This window comes from Notamacropus eugenii, chromosome 3 (genome assembly GCF_028372415.1).
Source record: "Notamacropus eugenii isolate mMacEug1 chromosome 3, mMacEug1.pri_v2, whole genome shotgun sequence".
NCBI classification, from domain to species: domain Eukaryota; kingdom Metazoa; phylum Chordata; class Mammalia; order Diprotodontia; family Macropodidae; genus Notamacropus; species Notamacropus eugenii.
In genome coordinates this window covers 225592726-225620251 of record NC_092874.1, presented here as the reverse complement: position 1 = coordinate 225620251, position 27526 = coordinate 225592726, and the positions used below count along the sequence as shown (strand labels likewise).

General features: G+C 39.7%; 1 protein-coding gene across 1 annotated transcript; it reads left to right on the top strand.

The window, feature by feature from the left end:
- The first annotated feature begins 15928 nt into the window (after positions 1-15928).
- KRT4 (keratin 4) lies at positions 15929-25019 on the top strand. The gene is made up of 9 exons (XM_072654760.1): positions 15929-16489; positions 19384-19598; positions 20743-20803; positions 21314-21409; positions 22191-22355; positions 22643-22768; positions 23258-23478; positions 23863-23897; positions 24089-25019. The coding sequence occupies exons 1-9, from the start codon at positions 16016-16018 to the stop codon at positions 24271-24273; spliced, it is 1578 nt and encodes a 525-aa protein (XP_072510861.1). The 5' UTR covers positions 15929-16015; the 3' UTR covers positions 24274-25019.
- The last annotated feature ends 2507 nt before the right edge of the window (positions 25020-27526 follow it).

Below are 27526 nucleotides of genomic sequence, written 5' to 3'. Positions count from 1 at the left end.
TGTGTCTCTCATTGTCTCTTGAGTGTATCTTATCCGTGGACCTGAGCTTGGGTCAAGCCAACTAACTCCCTGGTAATACAGATAGAATCAGAGTGGAGGTGAGCAGGCCTTTGACCAAGGGCATTGAAGATGGAGGAGATTGAGTGCATGTGTGGTTTTCAACAGCTAGAAAAATAGGGAGTGATGGGCTGGTGTATGCTCCTCTTCTCCCTTAACCCTCCAATCAGTAGCTTCCCCCCTGCCAAAGGACCTTGAAAGGTGGCTGTCCTGGAGCCCCCATTTCTTCTCTCTCTACACTCCCTAACTGAGTAACCTCTTTAGCTCTCATGGGTTTAATGATTGATTCAGATAATTCCCACATCTCAATAATCAACCCTAGTCTGTCTCCTTGGTTGAGTCCTGTTGAATGTCTCCAACTGGATATCCCCTAAGCATCTCAGACTTGATATCACATCAACAAAAACCCCTTGTTATCTTTTTCCTTAAATTCACTCCTCTTCATATATCCTCTAATTTTGTCCAGGACATTACCATCTCTCTAATTACCCATGTTCACAACTCTGGTGTCATTTACAACTCCCTGCTTTCCATTCACTCCACATATTCAATGAGTCACCAAATCTTGTTCCTTCATCTGTTCCCTACATGGCTAACATCCTAGTTAGGGACTTGTCACCTCTTCCTTTACCAAATAGAATAGCCTTCCCATTGGTCTCCCTTCCTCAAGTCTCTCCCCACTCCAGCCCATCCTCATGTAAGTACTAAAGTGATTTTCCTAAAGCCTAGGTTGGACAATATCACTCCCTTACCCAATAAACTCCAGTGGCTCCCTCTTACTTCTAGAATGAAATAACACAAATAGTATTAATTAAATATCTCTGTTTGACACCTTCTGAAAGCCATTCTTCCCAGCTTTCTTCCACACTACTCCCCTTTATATGTTCTTTAGCAAGGCAGGTAAAAATGCCTCCCTCACTGTTCCTTATACATGGAACATTTCCCATTTCCCATCTATCTGCCTTTGCACTGGTTGTCTTGTGTGTTTGAAATACATTCCCTCCTCAGATCTTAGGATCTCCTTAGAATTCCTTTAAGTCTCAGCTCAGGTGCCATCTTCCATATGCAGCCTTTCCAGATGCCTGGAGATCCTAGTGCTTTAGTTTCCATTACATTTTTGGTCAGGTCAAAAAATTCCTCCAGCTGATCCAAATTCTGCTTTCCTGTATAATGTCCACGCATTGATCCTAGTTCTTCCTGCTGGAGAGCCAAAAAGAATAAGTCTAAGCTCCTCACCCCAGCTTTTCAGATATCATGTACCTGCTTTTGTAGATGAAACATGCCCTGTTTCATCCAAATGACCAGAGGCAGGAACTTTGGTCTATGTAGGCAAAATAGGGAGGGTCATGCAGCAGCAGCAAGACTTTTAAGTCCGTCTTTTGGAATTTCAGAGTGGCAGGGATGATGGATGGAGTCTCTGGGGCTTTCTGAGCAAGGAGGAAACAGAGCAGTGTTTCAGGAAGTGGAGTCTTTGTTTCTGAAGAGATGGGAAGAGGAGTGAGGAGGTAGGAGGCAGGAAGTTGAAAGGGGTGGGGAACTTGCAAAATTGAGGCCTCATGTGGTCCTTGAGTGCAGCTTTGAAGTTTGGAAGTTTTGGAAATTTTGAAATTTCAAATTCATGTTGAAGTTTGGGTTCAGTAAAAGGGCCACACTTGAGGATCTAGAGGGTCATATGTAGCCTCAAGGTTGGTGAAGTTTGGATTCAATTAAAGAGTTGCACTTGAGGACCTAATGAACTGCATGTGACTTTGAGGCTGCAGAATCCCTACTCCTGGGCTAGTCCATTCTATATGTTAAATCTTATCTGTGCTCCCAAGGAGGTCATGGTCTAATTGAGGAATAAAGAAAGTTTTCATTTTGCCTTTAAGTCTTCTCCAGCTGTTGGAGGTGACCTCTAGAATGATATGGCAGAATGATGATTCAATGATCCCCATCTCTAATAATACAAGACCCTCTTAAGATTCTATTACCAGAGGAATACCTGGGGTATAGACACCAAGAAGGATTTTCTACCATCTCAAGTGTGTAGGTGGGCAGTAACAACATAGGGGAGCAAAGAAAGGTGGGGGCATCTCAGTCCTGGCAGGTGTGGGAGAAAAGGGGTCAGATCTGCATTTGCCTGAGCTGGAATGAGTTCTGTCTGCAGGAGAATAGGAGATGGACAGGACTTAAGGACCCTGAAATATAGAAAAAGAGTTTCCTAGTCATTCCCCCACTTGATGGGATGCATGGACCCAAGGACTATATCTCTTTCCAGCCCAAAGACCCTGTCTCTGGCAATAACTCAGGAGTGGGCCTCAGTGAGGCAAATTTTCTCTCCCTGTTACAAGAACAAGTTGACCTCTGTAGAATTTCCCTTGTATAAACAGGACTATTTTGTACCAGCAAAACTCTCATGTACTGATTCCCACAGTTACCTTATACAATCCAGAGGTCAAACTATAGACCTCAACTCTGGAGGCTACCTTGTTACAGATGTAGTGGACACCCTCCCCCTTAGGATTTCAAGTAGCATCAGTGTGTGTGTTCATCCTTCATTGCCAAAGAAGACCATGCCATCAGAGAAATAATGACATGACTTGCACTTGACTTTGTTTTGAGTGAGGGTGGGCTGTGCAGGTCACCAGTCTCACTTCTCCTCCAGAGCCATCTGAATCCGGTGACCAGATATTTATCAGGATGACTGGAAATGACCCAGGATGAGACAATTGGGGTTAAGTGACTTGTCCAAGGTCACACAGCTAGTGAGTGTCAAGTGTCTGAGGTGAGATTTGAACTCAGGTCCTCCTGACTCCTGTACTGGTGCTCTAACCACTGCACCACCTAGCTGTCCCTAGTGAATGATACTTGTGCCCAAAGTACAGAAACTGTATGTTCCTTTAGGAGCTGACCACTCCCTAATCCTACCACAGACCACGTAATTAGCATACTTGGCACACCATTCTCTGTACTTTTTTCTATATAAGATCTAGATTCAACCCTATTAGGTTTATAAGTGTTATAATACACTTTTGGCACTTGACTAGAAGGCTGCTTGAGTCCTTGAATTCTTTCTAGACAACTCTGCCTTGTACTTCAAGAGTTTTGGAGTCCTTGCACCTCTAAACCACATCATAGTGACACTAATGTCTTCCCTGGGTTCACAAGTAGACATCACTTTCTGTTTTGCCACCATCCTCCAATACCCAATCCATCAACTAGTCCTGTTAATTATTTCTCTTCAATTTTTCTCAGATTTGCCTGTTTCTTGATATCTCCCTAGCACTTTCCTTGGTTTTAATGATTCTCTTCTTCCATCCAGATGATTGCAACATCTGTGGGCCACCTGGTTCCAGTCTGCCCCTGTTCAGTGCTCCATGTACACCACAGAGTGCCTAGAACTCTGCCTTCATTATGTCATCCCCTAGCTCAGAAACCTGCAACGTCTCTTTCCTACTTATTGGTATGTCAAGGAGAGTCTGCTTGAGAACCTACACTATAGCCTAAGTATGGGGATAGGATGTGCACCTCTGCATTCACTGGCACAGAGAACTCCTGTGAAATCAAATTAAGAAGCATTTATTTAGCTCTTACTATGTGTCAGGCATGGTGCTAAATATTAGGTGAGGAAGTGGTTTCTCTATCAATGCAGCTTGGTATCCTTTCTGTAATTTATACTCTTAGAGAGTTGCCTAGGGCGCTGACAAATTAAAAGACTTGAGCTGGCTCATCAACCTGTATGTGTCAGAGATCTTCCTAGCTTCAAGGCCAACTTTATCTCATGTCATTCTTCCTCTCTATAAGTCAGTTAACTAGCATTTATTAAGATTTACTCTGTCTCAGGCACTGTGCTAAGCACTATGGATACAAAGAACTCTCAAAGAGCTCATGGTCTAATGGGGGAGACAACATGAAAGCAACTGTGCAGATAGAGATATACCTACAAATACAATTTATGCAGGACAAACTTGGGGTAGTCTCAGAGGGAAGGCACGAATATCAAGGAGAGCTGCCAAAGACTTCACTTGTGCTGAGACTGGAAGAAAGTTAGGAGGTGGAGATGAGGAGGGCACAACCAGGGAAAATTCTCAGAGTTAGGAGATGGAGTGTGTGTGTGTGTGTGTGTGTGTGTGTGTGTGTGTGTGTGTGTGTATGTGTTTGTGTAAAACAGCATCACTGAATCATAGAATACATGGAAAGAGTAAAGTGTAAAAAGACAACTAATCTGCTAACCTTGGCCTCTTTCTCCTCTGTCTTTCTTCCTCAAGGGATGGTTGTTTTAGTGATGACAATGAGGTATCAAAATAGAATTGTTCTCTTCCACTCAGAATCAAGAGAGACTTGGATTTGAGTCCCATTCTTGTTGTCTCCCAGGGTTATTTGTGAGGAGATACTTTTTGACTTTTAATTTTCTTTGCAAATTTGTCATTTATTTTTTTAACATTCTTTTCTTTTTAAATTTGAGTTTCTCCTTCCCTCCTACCTTCTCCTCCACCCATTGAGAAGACAAGTAATATGACATCAATTATACATATGAAAGCATGGAAAACATATTTTTATATTAGCCACATTTCAACAAAAGCAAGAAAAAGTGAGAAAATTATACTTCATCATACTTCATTTTGTACTCATTTTCTTCTCTCTCTGGAGGTAGGTAGCACTTCTTTCATGAGTCCTTTGGAATTTTCCATTGTATTGATCAGAGTAGCTAAGTCTTTCACGGTTGGTCATCATTACAACATTGCTATTTCTGTACATAATGATCTCCCAGTTCTTCCCACTTCATTTTTCATCAGTTCATATAGGTCTTGTCATGTTTTTATGAAAACACATTGCCATTGCCCACAGCACAATAGTATTCCATCACAATCAAATGGCACAACTTGTTCAGCTATCCCCCAGTTGGTGAGCCTACCATTGGCATTTCTTTGCTACCATAAAAGGAGCTGCTGTAAATATTTTTGTACATATAGATCCTTTTCCTTTATCTTTGATATCTTGGGAACCCATCCCTACTAGTGGTATTGCTGAGTATCCATAGTTTTATAGCCCTTTGGGCCTAGTTCCAAATTATTCTCCAGAATGATTCAACCAGTTCACAACTCCACCAACAAATTTATTAGTGTATTTCTTTTTTGCTGATGCCCTCCAGCATTTGTCATTTCTGATAGGTCTGAGATGGCATCTCAGAGTTGTTTTAATTTGACTTTCTCTAATCACTAGTGATTTAGAGCTTTTTTTCATTTGACTGTAGATAGCTTTGATTTCTTCTAAAAATTGCCTGTTCCTATCCTTTAACCATTTATCAATTGGGGAATGGCTCTTATTTTAATAAATTTGATTTTGTTCTATATTCAGAATATATTCAAGAAATGAGACCTTTATCACAGAAACTTGTAAAATTTTTTGATGTTACTTTATTGTCTATGGTACCTTTTAGCAAAATATAGCTTCTCTGAATTTCCTTTTTAATTAGATTTATTTTTGCTTTTGCTTTGAGATCATGATTTCTAGCCCCGTTTTAGATTCTGTTTTAGTCCTCTATTTTAACTCTCTGTGTGTCTTTCTATTTCAAGTATTTCTTTTTTAAACAAGATGTTGGATTCTGATTTCTAATTCCTTCTGTTATTCGCTTTCATTTTGTGGGTGAGTGCATCCTATTCACATTTACAACTACCTTACTAACTGAGCTTTTCCCTTAATTTCATTTTCTTCTGTTTCTTGCTCTCTCTTTTTATCCTGTCCTTCCTCAAAAGTCTATTTTGCTTGTAATATCTGCCTCCAATTGACCTCCCTTTTATCATTCTTTCCTCTCTACTTTTCTGTTTCCCCCATACCCTCCTATTTCTCTATTGGATAAGTTATATTTTTATAGATAACTGAACACATGTTCTTCCCTCTTGAACCAATTCCAATGAGAGTGTGGTTCAAGCATTGCCTCTTCCTTGCATGTCTTTTTTTATGGGAGAAAATTCTCTCCATTCTACCTCTCCCCTCCCCCTTCTTCCAGTGTATCCCTCATTCTTACTCCACTTTTTTAGGAGATCATTCGAATATTATCGACTCACATCCATACCTTCTGTCTATGTAAACCCCTTTTAACTCCCCTAATTATGATAAAGTTCTTAGGCATTACATGCATTGTCTTTCCATATAGGAATATAAGCAGTTTATTTTTTTTTTGAGATTCTTGTGATTACTCATTTGTTTACCTTTTTAAGCTTTTCTTGAGTCTTGTGTTTGAATGTCAAATTTTCTATTCAGCTCCGGTTTTTTCATTAGGAATGCTTGAAAGTCCTCTATTCCATTAAATATCCAATTTTACCTCTTGAAGGATTATACTTAGTTTTGCTGGGTAAGTGAGTCTTGGTTGTAATCCTAGCTCCTTTGCTTTCTGGAACAGCATATTCTAAGCTCTTTACTCCTTTAATATGGAAGCCACTAAATCTTTTGTGATCCTGGCTGTGGCTCCACAGTATTTGAGTTGTTTCTTTCCAGTTACTTGAAGTATTTTCTCCTTGAACTGGGAGCTCTAGAATTTGGCTATAATATTCCTGAGAGTTTTCATTTTGGGATCTCTTTCAGGAGGTGATTGGTGGATTTTTTCAATTTCTATTTCACCCTCTATATCTAAGCTATTGGGGCACTTTTCCTTGATAATTTCTTGAAATATAATGTCTAGGTTCTTTCTTTGATCCTGGTTTTTAGATAGTCCAGCAATTCTTATATCATCTCTCCTTGATCTATTTTCCAAGTCAGTTGTTTTTTCAATAAGATATATCACATTTGCTTCTATTTTTTCATTATTTTGACCTTGTTTTACTGTTTCTTGATGTTTCATGGAGTCACTAGCTCCTACTTAACCAATTCTAATTTTTAAGGAATTATTTTCTTCAGTGAGATTTTTGTATCTCTTTCCATTTTGCCAATCCTGCTTTTTAACAAGTTCTTTTCTTCTGAACTTTTGTGCCTCTTTTACCAAGCTGTTAATTCTTGTTTCATAATTTTCTTGCATCACTTGCATTTCTTTGCCCCAATTTTCCACTGTCATTCTTATTTCTCTCTTTAACTGTTCCAGGAATTCTTGTTGGGCTTGGATTCAATTAGCATTTTATTTGAGGTTTTGTTTGTAGGTGTTTTCACATTGTTGTCTTCTTTTGAGTTTATGTCTTGATCTTCCCTGCTGCTTTAGTAGCTTTTTATGATCAAATTCTTTTTTGCTGTTGTTTTCTGCTCATTTTTCTAATCCATTTCTTGACTTTGAAGTTTATGTTAAAGTTGGGCTCTGCTTACCTGAAGGTAGGGAGACACTGTGCCAACCTTCAGGGGTCTGCAAGTTTTTGATGCTTCCAAGGTATTGTGATCCTGAGACAGGGGTGGACATTGCTCTTCTGGTCTGCACTCTGCTTCTGGTTTGCACTCTTGTCCAGAAAGAACCCTTGGTCACCTGCAGTCAGAAGCACCAGCACTCTGCAAACAGGGTCTCTAGTTCCTTGTGATTGACCCCCAATGCTCCTCTCTGCTAGATAATTGTGACCCAGAACTATATATGGGTAATAGAGTTGTCAATCAATCCTAGTTGTATCCAGTGCCAGCAAAGGGTCCTCTTCAGTCAGATCCTCTTACAATCACTGAGTTGAGAGCTCTAGAAGTGGCTCTTGATGCCTCAAGTGTGTGAACTCCAGACAGGTGTCTACCTAGGTGCCACAAACTTCTTCTGCTGACCTAAGTTTTCTTAGGTTGGAAAAATGTCTCACCTGGTTTTTCTGTTGGTTCTGCTACTCCACAATTTGATTTGAGGTGTTATTTTAAAGATATTTGGAGGGGAATGTTGGGAGAGTTCAGCTCTTGGCACTATTCTCCTTTTTCTGATCTTTTAGATGGTGTAGAAATATTAGTTATTGACATGAAGTGTTGGTCAGTAGCAAGTGTATTCAATTTGTAGTCAGAGCATCTGGGTTCAAATCCTAGTTTTGCTACTTGTTACCTGTGTAACTTTGGGCAATTGATTTAACTTCTCTCAGGCTCAGTTTCTTTATCTGTCAAATAAGGATTTGGACTAGATGGTGGCTAAGATTATTGTTATTATTAAATATTCTAAGTTGGAGGAAGGTTCTTATATCACCCTAAATTCAGTTCATTCACTGCAACAACTGAAATTAAGGCTTTCTATATGATTTTGAGGAGTTTTAAAAGGAGACTTGATCATTTTGTCCCACCCATTTCAATTCCTGCATCTGATAGCAACTATCTCTCCAAATGAGTGATTATGTGGTAACATAAGACTCAAGAGAAAACCAAGGTACAAGACTTCCATATCCAAAAGAGAATGATTGGAGGATGTTCTTTCCATCTGTCTGGGGATGGGCTGGAGGTGGGAGTTGCTGTGATCCTCCAAAGCTGTGTCCACATTGGGGTGGTCATGTGTTAGCTCTCTCAAGATGACTTCAAACTTTCATCCTTGATGCTTCCTGCCTTTTGTGGCTCCTAGAATGTGATTGATGGGGAACAAGTTGTTATCTGTTATCTCTGCTTCCAGATCTACTCATTGAGCACAGGTAACTGATTGAGAGGCATGAGAATATGAGATTGGAATGTTTCCTCCTTACTTGAGGCTGTTGGTTGTTATCCCAAGTATTGTGGGGCTGTTTGGGCCTTGATAGGTCCTGTGTAAAGAACTTCAGTTCGTTGTCCATACACTTCAAGAAAGAACCTTCAGGGAGGTAGTGGAGAGAAAGAAATAATGTGGGAACATCTGAATGGTGGTTTAGAGCATATACACACAAAAATATGTATTGAATAATATGTCAATATAGCATATTTATAAAATATAAATATAAACCATATTGATGTGGTTTATATAACATATACCATATAGCTATATAAACATTTTATATAAATATATGGGGTAAAATATAGATATATGTTTCATATAAATACATAAAATATAAATACATATTTTATATAAATGTAAAATACAAACACATATTTGCATAAGTATAAAATCTAAATCTATATTTTATATAAATATGTAAAAGACAAGCCTATATTTTATATAATATTTAAAATATAAACATATTTTATATAAACACAAAATATAAATATGTTTTATATAAACATAAAATATAAATGTTTACACAAATATATAAAATATAGATATATTTTACATAAACATATAAAATATAAATATATTTACATAAACACATATATTTACATATAAATATAAATATATTTACATAAACACATATATTTACATATAAATAAAAATATATTTACATAAACATATATAAATATATTACATAAACACAAATTTATATAAATACAAATATATATATATATAAATATATAAATATAGTTTCTATATAAACTTTTTTCCCAGTCTGCAATATCAGCTTTTATTCATTCTCTGGTACATAATAACTCAGACCACAGTTGTTGTCTTTAGGTCCTCCTGGATCTGCAGGGCCTGGGGCTCCTGTGTGAGGGTGCTGCCACCTCCTGATCCTCTTCGTGCTCCCCCTTGCTGAACTACTGACATCTTCTTCTCTGTGCATTCACCCTGAGAGCTAAGCTGACTTCAGGTCTCTAACTGGGTGACTCAGAGTGACTGCACTCTGAGTGACTGAATGGAGAGAGGGAACAGGTTTGACCAAGGACAAGAGCATTTTCCCATATCACCCACCTGGGTTGGGGCTGAGGGTGTATAGAGGCTTTTTGGTATAAATAATCCCATAGCTGAATACAAGGGCTTACCTCAGAGCCCTGCAAAACCTTTAGCAAATAAACAATCTCTTACCCTCCCCACACCCTTGACAGCTTCTCATCTCCTTGACAGTGTGGAAGACAGAGGTGCCAAGAAGGAAAGGGAACAAGCAATTTTATATCACCTAAAAGCAAATTGATATCAGTCACTGTGCAAAGCACTTCATAGATATAATCTCATTTGATTCAAGGGAGGAGTGATGGCTGAACAGATCAGTGCAGTGTCTAAGCCTGGTGAGGGACCTAGAGGGAGGGAGGCAGGAGTGCAACTGAGGTTTTCAGGGCCCCAGTTCTCTGTTATTACCAAGAGAGAGTTGCAAGAGAAGAAGGGCAATTTGGGATAGGCAATCTGATCCAAATGACACAGTCCGGATAGAGTGGTGGAATTTCCTTTCCGAGGGAGGTGTTTTGGTATAGTAAAGAGCTTCTCAAATTTTTTGGCCTCAGAGACTCTTAAAATTATTGAGGACTTCAAAAGTGGGATTAGAATCAATTGCTGCTGATTGTATTAGAAATTAAAATTATAAATAAAATTATCTATGATTTTATTATTTTACTTACAAGTAGTAAAATTCACTACATGTTAACGTAAATAACATTTTTAATGACAAACTAGTTTACAAAATGAAAAAATTAGGATAGAGGCATTATTTTACATTTTAAAACTTTTTAAATTATCTTTTATATTTTGTAACTCTCTTCTTTTTATTTTAAACATGTTTTTGGTAATTCTTTAATGTCCGGCTTAATAGAAGACAGCTGGATTCTCCTTTTTGCTTCTGAATTTAATTTCTCATGAAATTTTGGTTGAAGTATATGAAGAAAATCTGGCCTCCCATAGTTGGAAAAGGGAGTATTCTAGTAGACAAATAACATCTTAGTCTTATTTTGAAAAGTTTTTACTTCATAGATCCCTTGAAAGAGTCTCAAGGGACATCCAGGGGGCTGAGGACCACATGTTGAGAACCTCTGGTATAATGGGAAGAGGGTGACATGAAATCTGGGTTTGGAGCTATACCTTGCCCCTTTTTAATCATATGACTGTGGGCAAGCAATTGAGTCTCTATTTCCTTGCATATAACAAAAGGACAATTATACTTTTACTTATTTTAATTCTCAGAGTTAGAAGGCACTCCTACCTGAATTGGAACCCTTCCCACCTTTCGACATCCCTTTTAAGTGGGTATTGGGGCTTGACTTAGATACTTCCAGCCATCTGGAAGAACAATAGCTCACCTTTATAGGTGGCACTCAATGGTGACAAGCATTTATCAGAAAAAAATTTATTTTATTTTCAATTAACAAATAGTTATTTTCTTTACCCTCCCCATCCAATGGAGGAGAACCCCCACAAAGCCCTTCTAACAAATAAGCAAAGTTAAACAAAGAAATTCCCATGTTGGCCATATCTAAAAATGTGTGTTTCCTTTTGCATCGAGTCCTTTACCTCTCTGTTAGGAGGTGGGTAGCTAGCTTCATTAAAGGTCCTCTGGAATCGTGGTTGGACACTGCCTTGATCAATGTTCTTAAGTCTTTCAAAAGGTTTCAAAGCACTCTCTTTAAACCCTCACAGCAATCCTGGGAGGCAGATTTTTTAGTTATTATGATTCTTATTTTCCAGATAAGGGAACTGAAGTTTGGAGAGATTAAGAAAAAAGAAACAACAGAGTTGAGATTCCTCATCTGTAAAATGGGGAGGATAATAAGAAGTGTACTGCGGCCTCGGAGAGTTGTTATAAGGGCAAGCATTTTATAAAGCTGAGAGCACTGTCAAAATGTGAGTTGTTAAAGAAGATGTACTTTGCTATTTAACAAAATCTGTTCTTTCTATGGCATTATAATGTTTGCAAAGCACTTTTCTTATGACAAGTCTATGAGATTGTACTATAGACATTTTGATTCCATTTTACAGTTGAGGAATTGAGGTTCAGAGAGTTGTGACTTGTCTAGGATCATGAATCTGGGACTTGAACTCAAGTCTTCTCTTCCCTATAATAGGATGCCTCCCTAAGAGACAGGTACAGAATGGAAAGATGTTACTGGGTGCCATCTTGTAGCTGCAGCTTTATTCTTCTAAACTCTAGCTCATAAACATTCCCAGTAAAACAAACAAGGGGTGTCCATCAACTGGGGAATGTCTGAATAATGTGTCATGTATGAATGTAATAGAATACAATTGTGGTATAAGAAATGATAAGCAAGGGGATTTAGAAAAAGACTTATATGAACTGATGGAAAATGAAATGAACAGAACCAGAAGAACACTGTACACAGTAAGTAACATTGTGGGACGATCAGCTATCGTTGACTTAGCTCTTTTCAGTAATATGATGATTTAAGACAATTCTAAGACTTATGATGGAAAATGCTAATCACAGTAAGAGAAAGAATTGATAGAGTCTGAATGCAGATCAAAGCATGCTATTTTCACTTTTCCTGTGTGTTTTTTTCCTTTTGTTCTATTTCTTTTTTTCAAAACGTGACTAATGTGGAAATATGTTTAACATGATTGCCAGGTGTAACCTACTGCTTGCTGTCTTGAGGAGAATGGTGAGGAGGAAAGGGAAAAATTTGGATTGCAAACTCTTTCAAAAAATGAATGCTGAAAATTGTCTTTGCATGTTTGGAAACTGGAAAAAATAAAATACTATTAGATTAAAAATAATAAACTTGTAGCTCATAAACTTTCCCAGTAAAGCAAACAAGGGATAACTGGAGAATAGAGTTGGGGTGAAGAGGTCAAAGTGAGCCCTCAGGAGGGTGTGATATTAGGGTAATGTCACTGAACAGGAAGGATTAAGGACCTGGGGAGCTCATTTCCAGTTTATCCACCCCTGGCTTAGGTTCTAACCCACCTTTATCCTTTCATTTGGAAAGAAAATAGAAAAAATGAGAGAAAACTCCCTGAAGTTGGATTTGCTAAGTTCATACAGTTCACATAGCTGTTGGTGCCTGCCCACTGACATTCCTGGCTAGGTGTGTATGGACTATACTTAGTATAGAAACCATGCTGTTTTCCAGCTTTTTCTCAGATTTGTTCATACGAAGGGAGAAATATTTCTGAGGAACCAGAAAAGGGATATACATTTTTCTGGAAAAAATCATAATTATGTTGTATGAATGGGAGTTTAGGGCACTATAGATTTTATTTGATCTGTCTAGAAAGAATTTACTCATTTTGGCCCCCAATCTTTAAAAAATTGATTTCAATGAAAGCGTTTGTTTTCTTTCCCTCTTTCTCCTCATTGAATAGTAAAAAAAGAAAAACCAAAAAATTAAAAAAACAAGCCAAGCTATCCATTGTAACAAATATGCATAATTATGCAAAGAAAATTCTTGAATGGGCTGTGACCAAAAATGTGTCTCAGTCTGCATTTTGAGTCAAACACTTTAGTGTCAGGTGGTAGGTGTTGTGTTTTATCATCAATCCTCTGGAATTATATGTTATCGTTTATTCGGGCATTCTCCAATTGATAGATATCCCCTTAGTTTCTAATTTTTTGCCATCACCAAAAAAGGTTACTAGAAATATTTTTGTACATAGGTGTCATTTTCCTCTGTCTTTGATCTCTTTAGGGGGTGCTGTCCTAGCAGCAGAATCACCTGGCCAAAGAGTATTCAATGGCTTAGTTATTTGGGGGGCACAGTTTCAAATTGCTTTCCAGAATGGTTGGACCAATTCACAACTCCAGTAATAGTGCATTAGTATCTGGTCTCAAAATTTAGATTGAGTAAATGAATTTAGCAATGTCAATCTAGCCCTTAGCTTATGAAGAAAAGTAAGGCCATTTGTTGGGGAAAGAACCCCCTTGGTTACAATACACTGTCTTGAACAGAACCCCTATAATGGGTCTGAGTGACTGGGTTAGAGATCCAGAGGGAAGAGGAGACACAGGCCCTTGTCTTTTGGATGATGGGCACATCATTTTTTTTACACAGATGGAAACAGATGTAGTGGCAGCGGTCAGAGATCCAGACATCAATGCTGGTGGAATGGGGAGTTATACTGGGGTGAGGAATTGGGAAGTGGTTAATCTGGGAAGGCTTTCTAGATGAAGCAAACTTTGAGTAGAAGTTAGGATGAAGGGAGAAATAACATTTAGTAACTGGGTCATGTCACCTGCAATTGGAGTCCAGAGATATGGGTTCTAGTCCTTTAAAGAGGCAGGATTAGATGATCTCTACCCAGTCTCTTTTGGAAGGAAAGAAACAGACAATTTGGTGTATAGTTCCTGCTATAGGGAAGGCTGAAGCCGGTGGACTGTTTCAGTTAAGGAGTTCTGAGATGAAGAAAGGCTAAGTTTGATTGGGAGTCTGCCCAATCTGCTACTACTAAATCTGCCACTGATATGGCAAACCCCTTGGGATTGGGGAGCAGGACACTCAGCTGCCTAAAGTGGGGTTAACTGGCCCAGGTTGGAAACAGATCAGGTCAAGACTTTTGTGCCAATTAGCGGTGGCATTGAGTGGAAATTACTACTACACTTCCAGTCTGGGCAAGATAGGGATATTGAGTTTCACCAAAAGACTCTCCTAAAAACAAACAAAAAAATCAAGATTGCAGACAGATGTACAGTTTTGAAGTTCCATGATTCTGTAAGCACAAATGAGTAGTGCCTACCATAAATAGAAGTGTGGAGAGCAAAGTGGTGCAGAGAAGTGATTGTAAACATTGACAGACAAAAGCTTTGAGGATGCAGCAGATTGTAATAAGAGTTTGGAAGCAGTGATGGGAAAGTTGCAGAAGACACTGGTAGGGATTCTTCCATAGAGTGGAAGGCTGAACCAGATAGAGAATATAAGGATGTAGGAGCAAGTAGCCAAGCCTCAGTAAGTGTCACTTATCAATTCTATAAAATAGAGGCTAGTAGTGATTATATTACATATCCCAAAGTGGACTTGATGATTGAATTAAAGTGTCAAATAAAACATATAAAGCTTTGCCTGCTATGATTTTCTAGATGGTCTAGGACTACTTCCAGCTTTATAATCCTTGTTGGTGGGGATAGGGAAGTGTGGAATGCACCAGGAGAAGCTGGAAAATGGAAGAATAGTTGATGGTGTCCCATATTATTTTGGTCAGAACCAAGAATTATGAGAAAAGAGGCTGGTGAGAAGGAGAAGCGGAGGAAGCAACATATGAAGGGGTCCCAAAGGTCACTTCAGAATTTTTAAATTATTAAGAGACTCTTAGGAATCATCTAGTTTCACCCTTACTTGTATGTGTATCTATCTATCTCATATATATATGTATATAAAATACATATATACACATATATGAAACTTAGACTTGGACAGGTGAAGTAGCTTGCCACAAGCCATCCTCATGGTATAATGGAAAGACTACTGGCTCTGGAATTAGAGGAACTGGGTTTAAATTCTGCTTTTGACATGGACTACCCATGTGACTTTGTCACATCAGTGTCACTCAAGGCATCCAGATGATGCAGTGGATAAAATGTTGGACTTGGGGTTCTGAAGACCTGAGCTAAAATCCCACCTCAGATGCTTACTAGCTCTGGTCAAGTTACTTAACTCCTGTCTGTCTCAGTATCTAATCTGTAAAACAAGATAGCACCTATCTTCCAGAGTTGCTGTGAGAATCAAGTGAGATAATATTTATAAAGTGTTTTGTAAACCTTAAAGTGTAATATACTAGCTATTTGTCATTATTATTATATTACATTATTAATATGTTTGTGACTTAACTTTCTTGGGTCTCAGTTTCCTCAACTGTAAAATGGCAGAGATGGCTTTTTTTTTTTTAAACTCTAAGCTCTATATTCTTATGATCTTAAAACTAGTTAGTGAATGGCAGAAATAGGGCTGGAACCCAGATCTTCTGACTCGATTCCTTGCTGAACAGTATCTCATTCCTGAATACTGCTGAGTTTGCCTTTGATTTGAGTGTCATAGAGAGCCCCTGCAGGCTATCAGGAAGGTGCAAGTGATCTGATCCAAGTAACTGTGCCCTCCAAATGACTTCTGTAGGTGTGTTTAGTGACAAGGCAGGTACAAGAAAGATGGGCTCTTGCCAAAGACCCAGCCCAAGGGATGTTTTAGATTTTTTTCCTTTTATGCCCCTGCAACCAAAGCCAAGTGCTCCAGCACATATATAAAAGCCCTGAACAGAGGTCTGTTCATTCACTGGCTCTGGCCTGATTCCCCTCTTACTGGTGGCTACAGTTCTCTGAAGGTCTTCTCTTCTCCACCAGCCATGATTGTCAAACCTCAAGGCATCCGAGGCACCTCCAGGGGCTTCAGCAGTGGTTCAGCAGTGGTGGGTGGGAGCAGGCGGGCTGCCTTCAGTTCTGTCTCCGTCTTTGGGGGTGGAGGCCGCTGCTCTGCTTCTGGAGGCTTTGGCAGCAAGAGTCTTTATAACTTTGGAAAGAACAGGTGCATCAGCATAGCAGGGGGCCGGCAAGGGGCTGGCTTTGGATTCGGTGCTGGAGGTTTTGGTGCTGGAGGCTTTGGTGCTGGAGGCTATGGTGGAGGATTTGGTGGGGCATTCAATGGCCAAGGGGGATCCAACTTTCTGTGCCCTGCTGGTGGGATCCAAGAGGTGACCGTTAATCAGAGCCTGCTGACCCCACTCCACCTGGAGATCGATCCAGAGATCCAGAAGGTGCGGACAGAGGAGAGAGAGCAGATCAAGACCCTTAACAACAAGTTTGCCTCCTTCATTGACAAGGTGAGCTGTTCTAAGTCTAGAGAAGAGGCATTAGATTGCAGAGCTCTGGGCTCTCATGCTGAAGGAATCCTGGACTGGGAATCAGAATATTTGGGTATGAGGGTAGGCTCTGACAAGTACTAGTTGTGTGACCTTGGGCATGTCATTTCCTCTCTGGGCTTCAATTTCTTCATGAACAAAATGACTTCTAACACTAACCTCTAAAACTGATTCTTTTCTAATATGCTATGTGACAAGAAGCAAGTCACTCACTCTTTCTGGGTTTCAATTTTTCCTGGCTACAAAATAAAATGATTTCTCTAACTCAAGGAATCACAGATCGTTTTCCAGATAGATGACACGTAGCACTCCACCTGGAGTCAGGAAGTCCTGAGTTCAAATCCTACCTCAGACACTAACTAGTTGTATGAGCTTGGGAAAGTCACTTAACCACTGTTTGCCTCAGTTTCCTTATCTGTAAAATTGGGGATAATAATAGCACCTCCTCCTCAGGGTGTTGTGAGGATAAAATGAAATAATATTTGTAAAGTGTACTTTGCAAACTAAAAGGTTTTGTACTATCTAAATGCTAGTTGAAATGCTACCTATTGGAACTGGTAGGTGTACTCAGGATATTCTAGAGATCAAAGTAATCTTACTGGTGAACTTTGAGATCCCAAGATGTGCTGTGACATATTGAACAAGTGCTACATCCTTTGGATTCCAGGCCCTCTTGCTGTAAAGTAGAAGTCATCATTCCATTCAATGGCCTACTCATTTTGAGAAGGTTTTGACTTGGGGAAGAATATGGCTTAACTCCACTGAGGAGCTGACTGTGAAGACAAATCTGGGAAGGATCCTCTGGTCCAGCCAATGGGCTGAGTAAGCCAAATGTGATGGCTGGTAGAGTGCTAATCATCCTTCAAACAGCTGAGTCATGATTGTGAAAGAGTTAGATGAGTATGATGCCTGATGCCATTTCCCCCAGTGGCCAAAACAACTCTTTCATGAATTCTACTCAGAGAAGCTTTTAAAAATATGTCTAAATTTTTGGTCATACTATATGCAAGGGACAGATCAAGAAAAGTTTAAATGTGTCTAACAAGAAGTTGGCAAAGGAGCCCTGAATTTGGAATCTAAAGACCTGTGTTCAAATTCTGGCTCAGTCACTTATTACCTAAGTAATCTCTAGCAAGATATTCAGCATCTCTCTTTCTCTGTGTCTTAGTTTCCTTTTCTGTAAGACAAGGTGGTTGGACTAGAAGATTTCTAATCATCCCTCTAGTTCTAAAATCCTGATTCTTAATGATTTATTATTATTCTTGTTAAAAACCAAGAAGTGGGGAATATCATGGCTTTTTTGAAATATATATTAGTATTAGAGCATCTAACACATTATGAGTTCTAATACTAATGTATAATACTCTAATATATTGTTAAGTATACATTAGTATTACAATGCATCTGTATAAACTTAGGAAGTAACATTGACTCTCAGTGCTTATAGATCTGAAGGAGACTAGTTTTGAGGTCACCTTAGTCTTACTTTATTTCACTGGGCTCAGATCTAGATCATTTGAAAGTTTTCCATTAACACACTATATATCTTTTATGCACAACTATTTTTTCATAATTAAATTTTATTTTTAATTTATGGAATAAAGCAATCATTTCCATAACACAGTACAATAAAAAAGATGATTGTCCATGACACTGCAAATCTACTATACATAACTTGCTATTCCTTTCAAATATACGACTAAATTATTGTGCAAATGTCTTTTTTTCCTTCTTTCCCTCTAACCCCAGGGATGGCTACCAATAGACACCAATAGGTATATATGTGTAAAATTCTTCTATACATACTTCTATACATTCGATTTGTTTTATACATCCTATTTATCAGTTCTTCTCTTGATGCAGACAGCATCTTTCTTCATATGTCCTTTATAGATAAGTTGGGTATTTATAATAGTCAAAATAACCCTATTTGTTCAAAGCCATTCTTAAAACAGTATTGCTGTTATTGTATACAATGTTCTCTAGGTTCTGCTTATTTCACTCTTCATTATTTCATGCAAATCTTTCCATGTTTTTCTAAAATCACTGAGCTCCTTTCTTATATCACAGTTGTATACCACAACGTGTTCAGCCATTGTTAGTTATGCACAATGATTTGTGTGTTATTTTTCCCATTAGGATGTGAGCTCCTTGAGAGCAGGGACCGTATTTTTGCCTTCTTGTTATCTCTAATTCTTGGCACACTGACTGGTCACGTAGTGCTTAGATGTTGACTGACCGTCCTTCCACTGGCATCTCTAAGGAACATAGTGAGGGACCATTTAAGGCAGAAGTTATCACCAAAATCAAATTAAGAATTTAGATTAGTGCTAATCTAAGTCCTTATCCTGGTGTAACCTGCCAAGCTCTTTTCACTAGAGGAAAGCTTGTAGTTATAGTAACTCTCCAGAAATCAGAATCATAGACAGCTAGTATTAGAAAGAGTCTTAAAGACACAACTGTTTCATTTAAGAGAGGGAAATTGAAACCTGCCTATTTGTAAGATCCTTTCTGAGTTTATGATCATTTCTCCTTCCACATCTGGTCAAGACTAGATGACTCATTCCTCATCTTCTCTTCTCTTCTGAAGGAAGGCATTTCTCTTTCAGGAACTTAATTGTTGGAAAAGAATTGTGTTCTTTTCAGGAACTCAGTGTTTTCTGATAAACCATTCCAGGGTGTCTAGAAGTCAGGAAGTTCTTTCTTTGATCTACCTTAAGCTCCTTAGGCCTTGGTGAATCAATTCTATTTCTGAACAGGGGTTTCCCTTCTAGGGCTTGTTTGGGTTAGCTGCCCAAGGCTATAGCTTCTGACACTGCCTACTTGGCTTCTTATTTTTTTTCTTTTTGCTGCAGGTGAGGTTCCTAGAGCAGCAGAACAAAGTCTTAGAAACCAAGTGGAATCTCCTACAACAGCAGACAATTACCACGTCTAGCAAAAGCTTAGAACCTTACTTTGAGACCTTTCTTAGCTGCCTGAGGAAGAAGCTGGATACCTTACTCAATGACAAGAGTCGCCTACAGTCGGAACTGAAGTCTATGCAGGACAGTGTGGAAGACTTCAAACGCAGGTGCGTAGGGCCTAGAGTAGTGGACAGGGGCTGTCAAGCTACCAGGAGCTGAGCAAGATGATTTCTGGGGTCTCTTCCCAGGTCTAACTTTCTGGGAGCCCAATAGCATATGCAAATGACCATTCTCAACCCAGGCCCATTCTCTTTAAGCTCCTAGTCATTAGTTTAGAGTTGGAGATACTGAAGGGTCAATAAAGGTCACTGAGTCCATCTTCCTTCTTCTAGACATCCACATCTCTATGTACTCAGTAAGTTGGATGGTTAAATAAATGAGTGGATGAACGGATAAACAAATAAATGAAATATTTTCACATCACCAATGGCCTATTTGGCATCTAAAACCAAATATCTCAAAGTCAACAAATCCCAAACAGTACTCATTATCTTACCACCAAGCCCAGTCCTCTTTCAGATTGAAGTTCAAGAATTAGAGGCAGTTTTGATGTGATAGAAGGGTCAAATAAGAAGCTTAGAGTAGTGGAAATAGAATTGGCTTGGAAGTCAGGAGAACTAGTGTCTAGTTTCAGCTTTATCACTGATAAACTGGGTGACCTTGGGCAAATCACTCCTCTGGGTCCAAGGTATCTTCATCTATAAAATTAGATCAGATGATAGTTAAGATCCCTTTCAGGTCTGACATCCATAATTCTGATTACCCACTCTAACAAGCAGAGTCTACTAGTGTAACATCACATGAAACTGGAGACCAGATAGGTATGTGAGGGTGAGAAAATACAAGTCCTTCTTGTGCTAAGAGAGGTTGTTTTTATACTGCAACAAAGGGCCTCAAATATTAGCAAGGCATCACCAAGATGACCAAATTGGGTTGAAATCCTGAATTCTTTCCCTCTGTTAGTATCAAATTACCTGGATGAGGGCTGGCTCTCCTCTGCATAGCATCATGTAGACACAAGTCCTCAATTCCTTTTCCTCTCCCTTTGGAACAAACTTTCAAATTTTCTCTGCTTGTGTAGTGTCAAGACTGATTTCCAGGGTTTCGGTCTTATGGAAGAATTCTGAAAAATTCAGTTTTCTGGACATTTCCAACTATCTGAGTCTTTGGTAGCCTCTAGATATGTAGCTAAAGAAACATGAGCTCAGCATGCTTTCCCTCTCCCATCCCTCTTCTCTCTGACCACAACAGATATGAAGAAGAGATCAACAAGCGTACAGCTGCTGAGAATGACTTTGTGGTCCTCAAGAAGGTAGGATATGAGCTTTCTAAAGGACTATCTTTTTTTAATTTTTTGTCTATTTCTGGAGTCTTTGAAAAATGCTTTAACACATAGTAGGTGGTCAATGATTGCTTATTGAATTGAGCTGATGATGGAGAGGGCAGAAAAATGCCTGTGATGCCTTCTTTTTGGTTAGTTTTTGACCTGATTCATCTAGTTTAGCTATCCCTATTGAACAAAATCAATACTTCAATCTCCACTCCACTAATGCTGCCTAGGTCTGTGTAGTCAAAGGGAATTGGGGAGCTGAGCCAGGATCTGAGAAATTGAGGCTGCACAGATGGCTCATTGGGTTAATTCATCCCCTTTCCCCCACATAGACTTTAGAACTGTTCCTATGGGTAGAATTGATACCATTCTGGCCCTGTCCCCTTCGATGAGTTTTTTCTACATACTTCTACAAATCTCACTGAAATACTTCCTGTTATAGTTCCATGTCCTTCCACTAACAAAATGCTACCGTATCTACCCCCTTTGTAGGATGTAGATGCTGCCTACATGAACAAAGTGGAACTTCAGGCCAAGGTGGATGCCCAAAATGATGAGATCAACTTCTTGAGGGTCCTTTATGAAATGGTGAGGACTCCTTTATTCTCCCCTGGATCTGTGATACTGCTGGTTAGAAATAAGGCCCTGTTCATTTAAAGGAACTCTTCTTCCTTGTCTGGAAAACTCATTGGAGCAGAACTCAGAATGGTGGAAGTGATCATAAGCTAGAGGTTCTATGGATGGAAGTGATTGGTTTTGTTAGTGGAATTCTTCAGGGTCAAAAATTTCATTGATGTTAGTGACCTATTTCATCTCATGGAGTGCCCCATGAGTTAAGATCAGAGTATTCTTTCCTGTGGAAGATACTCAGTGAATCCAGAACTAAATTGAACGAAGAACTTTTGATACTCAGTTATTATAGGACAATAGAACTATCTTCCTGCAGAGATAAATAGCTCACACTGCTGTTACCACTTTAAAGTTGCCAACACACTTCCCTTACAACATCTCCATGATGTATTTAGTACAGTGGAAGTATTCTCATTTCTAAGTTATAGATGAGGAAATTAAGGTTCAAAGAGGTTATGACTTGCTTACAGTCACATAGTTAGGAAATATGCATCTAAGGTGGGGCATGAATCCATGTCTTTTGATTACAAGACCATGACATTTCCTCCTGTGTTATGCTCCCTCTCAACAAGTCCGCTCTTTCCTACTGCTTCCTTTATCCAGTGTTCCCAAGGGGCTAGCAGCTTTAGGCCAATCCAAACCTCTATAGTCTAGTCCCACTTAAATTGAAAAATCAGAAATAATTTAGAAGAATATGCCTTAGGAGACCAAGGTGAACATCTCTCTTTGCACTTTGTAGGAATTGTCCCAGATGCAGACCCATGTCAGCGACACCTCTGTGGTCCTCTCCATGGACAACAACCGATCTTTGGATCTGAATAGCATCATCGCTGAGGTCCAAGCACAGTATGAGGATATTATTCAGAAGAGCAAGGCAGAGGCTCAAAGTCTGTACCAGATCAAGGTGAGTGATGGGAGAGCTGCAGAGTTGGGGATGGGCATGGTCTGTGGGGCTCTGATTCGGGCACTTCTAAGACTACTCCATTATCCCTCAAGAAGTTCTTGGCAAATTTAAGTACAAGTTTCAGCTAAGCAGAATGATGGTTAATCTGCTTCAGAGGGACCACATAGATGTGTCCCCAATCCAGGCAGAGATGATTTGGGATTATTTAATATTTGGAAATGGGTATTCATGCCTTCCACCTTGGAGAGTGGAGAATTGACCAGACTTGGCATTTCCCTTATCTTTAGGTCCAGCAGCTTCAGAATTCTGTTGACCTGCATGGTAATAGCCTGAAGAATACCAAGAATGAGATCTTGGAGCTCAACCGGATGATTCAGAGACTTCGGGCTGAGATTGAAAATGTCAAGAAGCAGGCAAGTCTCACCTCTGTTCCAGAACCAGGGAACATGGCATGGGGTGGTACAAAGGTGGGGGTGGGGGAATCACAAAGCAGAATAATACAAGAGAGGCAAATGGATGAAGTGTCTAGAGCAGATCAAATGGACCTCTGTCCTCTTGATACCAAGGCTAGAGGAAGGAAACCTGGATCCAGGTCCTAGCTTTGCCTTAACTGGGGGATGACTTTGGGTGAATCATTTCCCCCCATTAGTCCTCACTGTAATAACGATAATAACAACAGATGTTGATAACTGACAAGTATCTATCCCTTCCAGGTGAGTTAATGTGGTATATGTAGTGGTGAGAGTTCTGGATTTGGAATCAGAGTTCATGAGCTTTTTTTTAATGCTTTAAAATCAAAAGATTTGCAACACCTGGCTCTACCAGATATTACTCTTATCTAGTCTTTTGCCCTCTCTGAGACCTTACTCTCTCTGACAGTTAACACTTTCTTTCCTCCATAGTGCCAAACTCTGCAGACATCGGTGGCTGATGCTGAACAGCGTGGAGAGCTGGCCCTGAAAGATGCCCTCACCAAAGAGACTGAGTTGCAGGGTGCCCTGCGGAAGGCCAAGGAGGAGATGAACAGGCTGTTGAGAGAATATCAAGAGCTGATGAATGTTAAGCTGGCCCTGGACCTTGAGATTGCCACTTATAGGAAGCTGCTGGAAGGAGAAGAGTGCAGGTGAAGTGGTGGCAGAGATGGGAAGACATAGAGAGAGGGTGGAAGTCAATGGGCAAGGAAACTGAGCCTGGCTGGTGAGCCCAAGTCTCTCCCCTGCTGCCTGGTTCAAGCCTTCCCTGGAATGTTTGGAATTTGGGTCAGGGTAGGTAGCTAGGTCTGTTCTAGGCCAGAATAGTTTTCTAGTGAGAAGCATCAGATGTATAAGCATAAAGGCCTTTAGTTATATCAAAGAAGATTTCCTTCAGAAACTGTTGTTCAAATGAATCAGTAGGTACGAAAACAGTATTCTCACCAGTATGGGAGGGTGAGAGGAATAATCCTATCAGGATGCAGGGATTGGACAGGATGACTTAAGATTCACTACGTATTTTTCTCCTCCCACAGGATGTCTGGAGAATGCCAGAGTGCTATAAGCATCTGTAAGTAGTCTTAGTGTTCTCTTGCTCATATATTGAGTAAGATGTCCTTGTCTGTTTGCTTCTGGTGGAGCCTTGATCTCAGATTTGTTGATTAATTAAGATTATTAATTTATTTTTATTAATTTTAAATTTATTTTAATTAATTTATTTTAAAAATTAATTAGTTAATTTTTTGCTTCTCCCCCCTACAGCTGTGGTTGGTGGCAGTGTCAGCTCTGGAGCCTATGGAGGAGGTTTCGGAGGCCACTCTGGGCTTGGACTGGGCAGTGGTTTGGGCGGTGGTTTAGGCAGCGGAAGCAGTTTTGGGATTGGCGGTGGCAGTTCCAGCACCAAGATTGTTTCTTCCAGCAGCCTAATGAAGAGGACCAGCCGATAATAGGGAGATGGCTCCTTGTACCCATCTGAGCATACTGCAAACCTATCTCCTCAACTTCTGTGCCTCTTTCACCTAAAGCTCCCTCCTCTGCCCCATGCCCTCTGGGCTGGCTCACTGGAACTGCTTGAGTATAAGAGCACCCTCTTTTCTCCCCCCTTCCAGGGATATTCATGAGGGGATAGTGTCTTTGGCCAACTCTTTCTGGGTGTTTTATTACCTTGTTGCTGCTCTGGGCTGGCTTCCTGACTGGACCAGGAGGGGGTTATCAATTAACTCTCCATCTTGTCAGACAGAGGAAAAAAATAGCTAGGAGGTTTCCCCCTCTCCTTTAAAATAATCATACCCTTTTCTCATTAAAATGTGCCATCTTTTACTCCTAAATGGAACTTCTCAAACTCTTAACCAGACGTACAGTCTTCTAGTCAAACTCTGGTGGGCTTTGCACTCTTCCAAACAGACATGCCCTTTTCCCCCCCAGATATGCTTTCCCACCCAAATCAGGGGCTGTTTATATTCCTGCCATCAGAGACACCTTCTCCCACTTAAAATAGGTAATCTAACACTTTTACCTTATTTATGCCAGTCCAAAGTTCATTCTCCATCACCAAAAAGTATGAGTCCTGATTCTTCAAGGTTGGCACACAATCAGTTGTCCTTTGATGTCCTCCTCTTCCCCCCACTGCTCCCTCACTATCCTGTTCTGTTCTTGTTTTGGTGTATCCTCAATAAAATGCATGTGTCATTCATTCTGAGCCAATTGTGTTTGTAAGAAGGACCTAGGGAAGCCTATGGCTGAAATTATTCAGATAGTTCTTATCTCTGAGATAAAAGTGACTTCTGGGCAGAATGATTTATTTATTTACCCTTTTCAAAAAATGTCATGGAGTCCTTGACAGTCTGGTGAAACCTATGAATAGTGCCTTAAAATGCATGAAATAAAACACATAGGATTACAAAAGAAAACAATTATGCTGAAATATAACTATCACATTTTTTAAAAAAGTAAGCTCGTAGACCCTCCAGGTTGAGATCCCTTAATCTAGAGACTTTCCCCTGACTTAACTTTTAACTTCTTGTGTCCTTTGGCATCAAGGGGCTAGAGAAACCAGGAACAATGAGAAATATTCATCCATAAAATTGATGACAGTCCCTGGGTGATGGCAATCCAATTAGGCCAAATTCCCCAAATAGAAAAAGAGGCCAAAATTGAGAGAGAGGCTAGTTGGCTATGCTCTTCAATTGGTTGGATTCTCTAATAGCTAAATTCAACCACTATTAATGTTTCAGTTTTTTCGCTGATCTCCATGTATGAAGGAGACTAAAAATCCATGGAATTGGATAGGTTTCTCTATCAGGAACTTGTTCTAGCATTCAGTTATTGAATAAATGAATGAATGAGTATGTTAAGCACATGGAACTTGTGATTTTTCAGAGTGAGAACTCCTTACACAAAGGAATATCTAAGCTACCTATAACTTAGGGTCTTAGAAAAGTGCTTGAGGATTATTGATGTTAAGTGACTGGTTCACAGTTGTTAAATATCAGAGATGAAATTCATATCCATGTGTCTCTGAATCCCAAGTTTTTCATTCTATCCTCTGTTGACTCTCCATGAAAGACTGAATCGATATACGAACGGGTCTTGTCTCAACAGAGCTTTCTTGTCTCCTTAACTTCCCTGCTTTTTCAGGAGCATATCAGTTATGCTACAGGATATTCAGTTAAGGAAATAGTAATGGAACAGTGAAGAAAGAAAGTCAGGGAGTCCTTCTGCACATGAAGGGGATGATTGCTGTTGATGGGGGTTGTAACAGCAATGTTTTTTTTTTGAGTTGTAAGTGACTTGGAGATCATGTAGTCTAATGTCTTTATTTTACAGATGAGGAAACTCTCACTCAGTGAGGGAAAAGGACTCAGTTAGTGACAGAATTGGGACTGAACTCCAATCCCTCAACATATCTTGCTTTTCTGGAGATGCTGTTTGGGTGAAAAGTTGAGAAAGTTAAAGCACGTTCACAATCTCCTAGGGGCTTAGAGGAGCCTAGAAAGTCATCATAAGTATCTCACTCCCTCCTTGGTAGCCCCCAGGTCAGACTGTCTCATTGTACCTACTTTCAAAGTTTATAACTAGTGTTAAGGTTCAGGAGACAACCACTGAAACAGCCACTGTTGTAGTTTTTAGGTGATATTTATTATCACTTATAAAAGATAAAAGATGATCACTTATAAAAGATACACAGGATCAAGAGATAGCCACATCAGACAGTCACCTTGAGTCCCTGGATTCCCAGTTCTGGGGCCCCAAATAGATGGTCCTTCATCATCATCATTTGGGATAATAACTCAAAGGGATTTTATATGTTTCTAATAATAGCCATAGCAATCTTGTGCTAATAGTACAAGAAGGTGCTAATGGAAAATTCGGTTTAGCCATTCTTTGACTTGGACTGAGATTTTCCCACTATGAAAAGGAACTTCTTTCTCCTTCCCCTATCAGTACAATCTTCTTTTAGGAAAGTAATAATGATAATTCTGTACAGGTTTCTGACCTGAGATAAGCCTATGAATACACTGCCATCCATTTTGCAAACTATCTTTAATGGAAAGGTCTTCTTAGGTGACAGAGGGTCTCCTTAGTAGACAAAGTCTGGAAGACCTGAATTCAAATCCTGGCTTAGATACTAGCTGTGTGACCCTGGGCAAGTCACTTAATCTTTCTGTGGCTGTTTCCTCACCCATAAAATGAAGGATTTGAATTTGATACTTTCCAGGCCTAAATCTAAGCCCAAGAAAACTTCTAATATTGGGAACTCCACAAGCTCTGAGATGTACCCATTTCTTCCTACCCACAATGTTGCTTGCTCCAGCTCATCTTAGGTAGAAATCACTATTCTGCTTGACTGTTGAATAGCTCTATGGCTCCCCCCAACTGGGTAACTCATCACACTTCTTAATTTCAATTCGTCTTGCTCTGATGATAGTTGGCCCTGCTCCTGGCCATGCAGATCTCATTGCTTCTCTTGTAATACTCTCTGTCCTCTACTTCTTCAACCTCTGGCCTGTGAAATCTACCCCTTAGACATTGGCATGGCTCCAGTGCTGCCCTGGGGCATTGGATGACCAAATATCCAAATGGCAAATTACAAGGGGTAGATATTTGGCAGGTGATTTTTATCGAGAGGCCCAAACCTGCTAGAGGGCCCTGTCCTTCACAAACACCATTAATCTCCTAATTGTCTCTATTTCTTATTGC

Coding starts and splice junctions, on each gene's coding strand:
- KRT4 (XM_072654760.1), top strand. CDS start 16,016: ATGATTGTCAAACCTCAAGGCATCCGAGGCACCTCCAGGGGCTTCAGC. Junction 16,490..19,383: donor TTGCCTCCTTCATTGACAAG/GTGAGCTGTTCT, acceptor TTTTTGCTGCAG/GTGAGGTTCCTAGAGCAGCA. Junction 20,804..21,313: donor ACTTTGTGGTCCTCAAGAAG/GTAGGATATGAG, acceptor CCCCCTTTGTAG/GATGTAGATGCTGCCTACAT.